Consider the following 10,127-nt stretch of genomic DNA (forward strand, 5'->3'; position numbering starts at 1 on the left):
TCTAAATATATTTTAAATTGCTCAAGTCCTTTTACACATCTTTTTAGATGATAATGTGGCTTTTCTACTTTAATCTTAATAGGGCTAAGTAATTGATTGCATTTCAAATTTTCATTAACATTTAATTTCTGGGATATATCACTCTTGCTTATATTATATATATATATTTTTATGTAGCACTGAGCTATATTTGCTAATACTTTGCTAAGAAATTTTGTATGTATGCCTATAACAGATATAAGTTGGTAATGCTATTTTTTTGTAAGGTCCTTTCCAAGTTTTGGTTTTAGGTTTATTTTGGTAATACAACAAGTAGGAAAGGAAGCTATATTTCTCTGTTCTCTGAAAATTTGCATAATTTCAGATTATTTCCTCCTAAAATATTTAGAATTCTCTAGTGAAGCTCTGGAACTGGCGATGTTTTTGTGAGAAAGGTTTTATAGTATATTTTTTCCTAGATACATGAAAACAGATTCACAATTTTTAACTAAATCCTACCTTTTTAAAGATGCTGTTCTCTTGGCATTATTTTCTAATGAAAAATCAACTCATATATTCATGGTTTCTTTTCTGGGTGATTTTTATATTTTTCAATTTTGTTTTGTTTTCTTTCATGTCTAAGATTGATTCATATTGCATTAATGATGCTTTGTGCTCACTGGTAGTCTTAGACTTGAGTATTTATGTATATTATCAATTTTGATCTCAGATATTATCTCTTCCAATACTTCTTCTACCTCATTTTGCTCTGCTCTAGGTTTGAAATTATGCATGTTTTATGCCATTTAACTGTGCCACAAAATACTCAAAGTCTTGAATATGAAAACTTTTTATACGTTTTTGTTATTTTCATTATCATCATTATTATTCTTTTGCTTCAGATTGGATAAATTGAATACTAGTGCACAAGTTTACTAATTTTTTCCATCATCTATATGGAGCAAGATATTAAGACTATTCAAGAAACTTTTCACTTTGTGCATTGTAGCTTTCAGTTCTAGAATTGCCATTTAGTTCTCCCTTGTGGTTTCTAATTGTCTGCTAAAATTTCCCATTTCTTTATGGGTGCTATCGAGCTTTTCCCAAGTGTTTAAAATACATTTGTTAGACTTGTTTTAGTTCCTTGTTTCATAATCATAATAGCTGAGTTATCTGTGTTTTAGTTGTAATGGATGTAGTCTTGATTAAGGATCATGTCTTTCTCCAATATGTGTTTCTGTTGTTTTTGTTTTTGTTTTTATTTTCATGCTGGGCATTTGTGTAAAGAAACAGAATAGACCCAAGTAGATAACATTTTCAGTTCACTTCTATTACTAGAGTATGGCCATTCAGGGTCTTCATTTAAGAACGTGTGCTTTCTATGTCCCTGAAACATGAAGAAAATGCAAGAAATTTTACTCCTTGTTTTAGAATTTTTTGACTCAGATTTTTAATGCCAAGCAGCTTTGCGATTTGGCAAATATTCTGAAAAACAGAATGACCACTGTTGTTTAAGGCCCACAGCATCTCCAGTGTTTGTATTCTAGTTTGGTGCAATTGACAAACCTTGAGCTAATTTTCTATCCACAGCTACAGCCATATTTTATTCTTAACCACCACATGTGCTTAGATAAACAAGTATTATAAAGGAAATGTGGTTATAGTTTGTCAGAATTAAAGCACCTTTTCTTCCAGAGGTTTCTGCTCTTCTTTTTTATTCTCAGAACTAAACCCACAATGTCTTTCTATTTTGAATACACATAAATTGTGTTAATTTTACTTTGCCCTTCCTGTTTTTTTAGGACCTTTAGGTTATTGCATGTGAATTTTGGAATTCAGAAAATATCTTGAGAAGGAAATCTGCTGTTTTTTGAAGTTCATCATATCACCAGTTTTAGCATTCCAGCACCAAGTGACTTCACAAAACTCTGGACAAGCCTATATACACAGTCTATCATCCACACCCATAACTGGTTAATGCTTCTAGGAACATCTTCAGGTCTTCTGCATACCTCTAAATAGATTTACTCTCTAATGAATTAAATTCAGTCTAATCTATATTTTTAACATATATGTTATGAGAGCAGAAATATCTGCTATCACAAACATAACCAGTTTATTTTTAAAAAGCTAATTTTATTTCTTACCCTAGGAAGAACATTTCCATGCAAAGCCATGACAGTATCTCAGAGCAGGCAAGGCAAGGTCAGAATTTAATAAGAATAGAATGTTTGGTTAAAGGTGGATCCTTCAAAACAAAGGACTGGCAATAGTAGTAAGGCAATGATTTTGAGGCAAGGGATTCAAAGGAACATAGCCTGAATTTAGAATATTGAGGTTTTCCACAGAAGGGACAAACCTAATCAGTTGCTGGCAAAGCCAAAACCGGTCCTATGCAGTTTGCTGATATCAGGAAACATAAAAGCAGTAATATCATCTAAAGGGTCTTTGCAAACTCAAACCCATAACTAACACAGACACACTTATTATCTTCCATCACATATGATGTTAAAAACTTAAGTACCAACTATATTCCCAACTGCTATACTTTTGTAGAATACTTGACTTCCATGTAGCTTAATAATATAAGATATGTCTCTTTTATTTCCCTTTCTTGTCTGCCCATCAGTAAAGCAGATAAGGAATTAAGAATCTCAAATAACACATCCATACAAAATGACAAAGAGATAATGGAAATGATTACTGTGAGGGAATTTTTTACTACAAGCATAATAAATTTTCAATCAGAAATTGGGTCACTCTTAAAGCTATTTAATGTTGAAAGGTATGAGATAGGAACTGAGAAATCCTATCATTTTCAATATCCCAAGTGTTGCATGTGGGAAAAAAAAATGTTAGGAAAGCAGTAACTAACAGAAGGTAAAATAACATTTTGAAATATTAATCATTCTAACTGATGTTATCTGATTTAATTTTTTTTTTGCAGAGAAGGACAAATGAGAACTGTGTTCTTCAATCACTTTGAATATTTTGATAGATAATAGACTCCCCTACCCTTCCAAAAAATCAAAGTGCAGATATTAAAAAACTATTTTATCACTAAGTTAGGTGACATTAGCAAAAAATCTAAAGCAAGCATCACTTTCAATGATGAAAATGTAGCAAAAAGTTCATTTGCACCACAACTTGTAAAATATAATGAATGTATTTGGCTAATATAAGGACTTTGGAAATTATAAATTTCTTTACTATCAGTATAATATCTAGTTATTTTCAATGAAATAGTCACAGACCAATTAATCTACAGTACTAAGAAACTGACTTCTTCAGAAACACAAACACAAGCATTTATTTGCCTTCCTGGATTGAAGTCAATTAATAAGGGCATGGGGAGAGTTTGCCAAGTCTGTCTGGAGTCTTTACAAGATTATAAATTTGATTTAGGAAAATAAATCACTGCAAGTGTCTTCAGTTTGAATCTGGATTTGTACCTATAGATTAAAAATATATATAGGTATTTTTTCTTTTTTTTTAATGTTACATTCAAAAAATATGAGTTCCCCATATACCCCCCCACCCCACCCACCCCACCTCTCCCACATCAACAACTTTTTCCATCATCACAGCACATCCACTGCACCTGGCGAATACATTCTGGAGCACCACTGCACCACATGGACAGTGGTCCACATTGTAGTCCACACTCTCCCCCAGTCCACCCAGTGGGCCACGGCAGGACACACAACGTCCAGCATTCATCCCTGCAGCACCACCTAGGACATCTCCAAATCCTGAAAATGTCCCCACACCACATCTCTTCTTCCGTCTCTCTACCATCAGCAGCCACTGTGGCCACCCCTCTCCACATCACTACTAAAAATTTCTTCCCTTACTAATCACAATAGTTCCCCAGCAGAACACCATTAAGTCCACTCTAATCCATACTCTATACCTTCATCCTGTGGACTCTGGGATGCTTATGTCCAGTCCCCCTCTACATCAAGAAGGGACTTAGATTCCACATGGATGATGGATGCAATTCTCCTGCTTGTAGCTGTAGGCACTCTAGGCTCCTTGGTGTGGTGGCTGACCCTCTTCACCTCCCTGTCAGCTGGTGAGGGTAAGTCCAAGAATCCTGAGGGTTATTGAAGTATATCATCCATACATAAACATGCATAAACAATAAGTATATAGTAAAGATAGTGAACTTGCAAAATAAACATACATAGCATCATACATGGTTCCCATATATCACCCCTCCACCAACACTTTGCATTACTGTGAAACATTCGTTACGAACTATGCAAGAGTATTGTCAAAATAATTCTATATGACACGAACAGACATCTGCACACTGATGTTCATAGTGGTATTATTCACAATTGCCAAAAGTTGGAAACAGCCCAAATGTTCGTCAACCAATGAATGGATAAACAAAATGTGGTATATTCATATGATGGAATGCTATGCTGAAGTAAGAAGAAATGAAACTGGGACACAGATGATAACATGGATGAATCTTGAAGATATACCAAGCAAAATAAGCCAGACACAAAAGTACAAATATTGCACAGTCTTATTAATATAAACTAAATATGAAGAAAAACACATGGAGTTAAAATTAGAGTATAGGTTATTAGGAGATAAGAGGAGGGTTGAGAAGAACTGCTGATGCTTAATGTATGTAGAGGTCTTATTTAACTTGTCTATAAAAGTGTGGAAATGGATAGAGTTGATGATAACACATTATAGTGAGTAGCAGCTGGTTTATAAATAGGATTGTGGCTGAAAAGTGTAGTCTGGGGAAGTAATTGTCAATTGAAAGAATATGGATTCATTTTTGAAAAGAATATGGAGGTTATACCAATAGACAATCCTCTTTATTCCTTCCTTTTGTAAATGTATATATCTATTTCTATATCACCGATATCAAATACATAAATATATTAATGGAATAGTAATGTACTATAAAGGTCTCTTGATAAAATGTTGCTTTTCTGCCACATAAAACATTGAAAGTAAAGCTTATTTTTTAAGATGTTCAATAAATAGTACAGAGCACATATAAAAGCTCAAAGGGGGAGGATTGTTTAACTCTGGCATAATAAACATCACATACAAAATGTATATATTTTTATATATGTTTATTCTTTGTATGCAAGCAGATGATGAAGATAATGTGTGTGTTGCCAATATATTCATGGGCTTTCATGTCCAACTGGTTTTATTCAAGTAATTAATTATAATTATGTTAGTTAAGGTTTTCATACATATATACAATGTACCTTTGAGAGTCAGTTTTCTGTGACAGTGAAAATATTCAGCAAACTGTGAGTCTATTAATTAATCTGTTAGCTGCCCATATATTGAGGTTCCATATTAGAAGTACATGTTAACTTCAGAACACTGGTTTATATCTTATATCAAATAAAAGGAAAAGAGATGTGAGGAAATTTTAGCCATTTTCTCTTATGAAAGCAGCAGGGTCACAATTAGATTTGATGATAAATTTTTAAAACTACTTGATTGTCTCTGCTGTAATAAGGTATGACAGCAAGCAAATATAAGAAACATGTTTAAAAAATAAATGCCTGGAAAATATTTCAAAATACTTCGAAAATTCATTAATGGGAAGCAAGGAGAATTGAGAATAGAAGGAAAGGAAGTGGTCAATTGAGAATTAGTGTAAAGATAAACTGCACCCTATGTCTACACATAGCAATGGGCCCTAGGAGTCCAGAGAGCAGCAAATATTTATTCATGAGTATCTTAAGAAGCCAAAACAATGTAACATCTGCACATAAGTTCAAGAAGGCAGGGATATTTGAAAGTCATTAAAGAAGGATTTGCACTAACATTTTGTAACTTAATATAATTTCAAGGTTTAATGGATAATCTTAATTCTCTGGGAAACCAGATTTTATCAATTCCTCCTTCCTTAATGTTCCTAATTTTCCAATACATCTTTGATCCATGATCATCATTATATATTTGTAATATTACTACGAGATTGCCAGTGTATTAGGTGTTATTATCATTTTATAGACTGTGGAATTGAGACAAACAGGTGATAACTGAGTGACTCAAGAATGCACAGTTTAAAGTAAATTGGAACTAAAAAATTGATTCACTGAATTTCTGGACTGTCTTGATTACACTGTACTCCCTGCATGACTAAGATTTAGAGAAAGGAATTACACTCCTATATTACTATAATAATCTTCTACATCACCATTATGGTCACCAGGGAACACATATTTAATTATTGATACAAGCAACAAAAGAAATAAGGTAGTTTAAGATTTTACCTTCATATATGCAAACAAAACAAACAGGACATAGGATATTATATTATCTAATGTGAACCCAAAATATAAGCCTTGTAAATGAAAAATTAAAACTTATAAACCAAACGTTATAGATTAATTTTATTATACTGTCTTATACAGAGAAACTAAAGGGCAAATATATACATGAATAATCAAACTTTTAAGGTGGCATAATTGTTATAAAAATGATTCATTTTGCATATATTAGTAAAAATACTTTGAATAGTGTCTTTGGATATCCCAAATTCACTCATTCAAACCAGAAAAGTGGCTACCTGCAATACTGAAAATTCCTTAAAGTCTTTTTCTTTCTTTATATCATGTTTGGATGTGTATGATTTACTGCTTGATGATTTTATCACTACACTGGTAAATTTCAAATAAATAAACACAATAAGAGGGGCAAAATTAGATTTAGTTTTACGAATTTAAATATAATTTGAAAGTAGGTGGCATAAGACATCTTTAAATTTTAAGCTTTTTACTTGTGATATTAGTTAATTTAGTGGTAATCCTGACTTAACTTTTCATTCACCCCTCTGAGCATCAAATTTGTTCTTAAATTAGATATGATAAAATTTGTAATTTGCACTGAAAATTTAATCAATCAAAAATTCTTAGAAATGCATCACTGAGACTTGTGTGAAGCAGAATTGTGAAATATTTTTAAAACAAGATGATGCAATCATTTTAGATATTTGATATTGTTTCCATACATTCAGGAATGATGTGGGAAGAGATAACAGATTTTCAATTCCCTATGAATAAATGTGAAAATATTATCTTAACTCATACTGAGGAAAGAGCACTAAAAACCCTTCTCCTATTTTATCATTATATTATATAATAAAACTTACAATTTGTAATTTAATCCTTTGTTCTTTTCCTCAAATTAGTGTATACCATAGAAAAACATATTTTTTAGATACAAATGTGAATACAAACAAAATATTGTAAATATTTAGGCCACCATACAGATAAGCACTATTTCATTAACAAATTGTTAATTAAAATTTTAAGACTGAAACATTTTGAAAAATGAATTAATGTATATTTATAGTAAAAAAGAATTTTGCTATAGAATAGAGTTTTTGAAAATGAATGATTTGTTTGTTAAAGAAGCATCACAATTACTTCAGATGAGGAACAGAATATATGATAATTTTGAATTAGTATACTATCAGAAAATGGAAATGTATTTCTGTGATAACTATAAAGGAAATTATTAAAACCTGAGATTAAGATCACCTCTAAATTTTCTGGGGTAATAATTTTTTCAGTGCTGCAATCACATCCTTGTTCCTAAGGCTGTATATGATGGGATTCAACAGTGGAGTCACAAAGATGTAGAAAAGAGAGAACATTTTGTCACTTCCTGAAGAATGATTTGACTTGGGCCTCAAATATGTGATAATAACAGGACCAAAGAATAAAACCACAACTATGAGGTGGGAAGAACAGGTAGAGAAAGCTTTGAACTGACTTGTGGTTGATGGCAACTTTAAGATGGTGGAGATGATTTTAATATAAGAATAAAGTATCAGTAGGCAAGGAATCATGCCAAATAATACATCAACAATATAGACAGGTATCTCATTAAGGGAAGTGTCACCACAGGCCAACTTAATCAATGGGGGAATATCACAGAAGAAATGACTGATTTGGTTAGAACCACAGAAAGGCAGTGAGAAGACATGGTATGTTTGCCCTATCTGAACCGGAATTCCACTGATCCAGGAGCCAACTGCCAGCTGGATACACTTCTTTTGGTTCATGACTAGAGGATACTGCAGAGGGTTACAAATGGCCACGTAGCGGTCGTAGGCCATCACAGTCAGGAAAAAACATTCAGTGACACCCAGCATAAGGAAGAAGTACATTTGTGCTGCACAGCCCACCAAAGAAATACTTCTATCCTGAGTCCAAAGGTTCGCCAGGATCTTGGGAACAGTGACTGACACATAACAGATTTCCAATGACGAAAAATTTGCAAGAAAAAAATACATGGGTGTCTCAAGAGCAGACTCTATCCTTGTAATTATTATGATAAGACCATTTCCTATTATGACAAATGTGTAGATGAGAAAGAAAATTCCAAATAGGAACCCTTGGAGGTTTGGAAGGTCAGAAAATCCCAGGAGAACAAATCCCATCACTGAAGAGAAATTGCCTTCTGCTCTTTGCTCTTTATATATCATCTGTGGAAATAATGAATTCAGGATGTAAAAGTCATGTGCTTGAGTTGTAGTTTTCTTTACTGTAAAAATATACACCATGCTTTCAAAAATCATAGTTCACATGAACTATAAAACATCTATAATATACATAACCTATTTTTAAATATATTTTTTATGACAGAGGTTGTAAACTTACAAAATAATCATGCACATGTGCAGAATTCCCAAACAACATCCCTCCATCAGCACACCACAATGTGGTGTGTCATTTGTTACAGATGTGAGATCTTATATATGTTTGTTTGAAGTTATATATGTTTGGTTTGTAAGTTCACAACTATTATACACTTATTGTTTATGCATATTTATGTATGAGTGATATATTTCAATAAACCTAAAAATATATTTAAAAATATATATATAACTTAGATGTTCTATAAAAACTTCTGAAATTGATTTTAAACTGTGGCTAAAAAGAGCATTCTTTCACTCAGAATCATCCCTAAAAATATATCCCTACCTGAAATTAGGTGTGCTGAGGGATGGCTATATTTTTCCTTAATCTGATTAAGATGCATAATGTGCATTGTTATTCCATTTTAATAAGAATATCAGAACTGGTTTAAAGGTATACTAATAAAAATACAATTAAAATAATAAAATAATAATTATTGTAAATGCATTGACAATTTTGGTTGGAAGTTCTTTTCCCTCAATTTTCCTTTTTCATGATATGTCTTTGAAAATGATTGTATTTATTCTCAATAATTGTAAGAGATACCATTTGTTCAATGAATAAACTAGAAAAGTTGACCATACTGGGTGATTTCTGTGGATTCTTGCACTCTAGTATTTTTTATAGTGATTTAATTTTAATAGAAAGAAATCATAAAGAATTGACCAACAGAGTAAAGATATTAGTCCAATTTTCATATTGGTATTGCATGCGGATGCTAATTCCTGATATCAGCCATGTTTTTCATCATGATTTAGAGTCAAAGAGAGAAAATTTAAAAGTTTGTTGTTCAAGCAGATTCTGTAACCAAATCCAGGCTATCCTTCCAAATCTGTTCATATATTCATATTGCTTTGAATATCTTCCCTCTTTTACAAAGTGCTTTATGAGCTTGCACTTAAGTTCCAGTTTCTAATTCAGGATCTTCCAGATGATCCAAATCTTTCCTGATTGCTCCTGTTTTCCAAAAACACTTTTGATTCTCTTTATTAAGTGCTATTAATTTAAGAACAATTCATTTCATAAATTTTTCTCTGTCTCTCACTCTTTCCCTCCCTTTCTTTCTTGCTCCTGAAATGTATCTTAAATAACTCTTTCTGTGATTCTGTGATACCAACAGCACACAGTTCATTTTCTTAAGTGCTTAAATATATGACATTTATTCAAACTGATGGTCTCCATTGTGCAATACCTAAGATATTGAAAGAGGACACTCCCTCATATTCCAGTGTCTGAATATTGTATTAAGCACTAAAGTTGGTTGTAGCCTCTTGAACACAAGTTTACGTGGAGGATGAGAAGAAGGAATTTGAAATTTAGGCAAGAGCTTGCAAATTCTTAGAAAATATATTGAAGCTTGGAAATTAGTGATCATCTGTGACAATTTCCACACTAAGGGGTATTCACAAAAACTGTCTTATTTAATCTTCACAGAGATACTGTGAG

The 10,127-nt window shown here is 32.3% G+C and overlaps 1 protein-coding gene across 1 annotated transcript; it reads right to left on the reverse strand.

Moving 5' to 3' along the window:
• Positions 1-7,519: 7,519 nt before the first annotated feature.
• Positions 7,520-8,467, reverse strand: LOC101415459 (olfactory receptor 10AG1-like). The gene has a single exon (XM_004466643.5). It carries the CDS (start codon positions 8,465-8,467, stop codon positions 7,520-7,522), a length of 948 nt encoding a protein of 315 aa, XP_004466700.3.
• Between the last annotated feature and the right edge of the window lie 1,660 nt (positions 8,468-10,127).

The sequence above is a fragment of the Dasypus novemcinctus genome, chromosome 10, assembly GCF_030445035.2.
Source record: "Dasypus novemcinctus isolate mDasNov1 chromosome 10, mDasNov1.1.hap2, whole genome shotgun sequence".
NCBI lineage: Eukaryota > Metazoa > Chordata > Mammalia > Cingulata > Dasypodidae > Dasypus > Dasypus novemcinctus.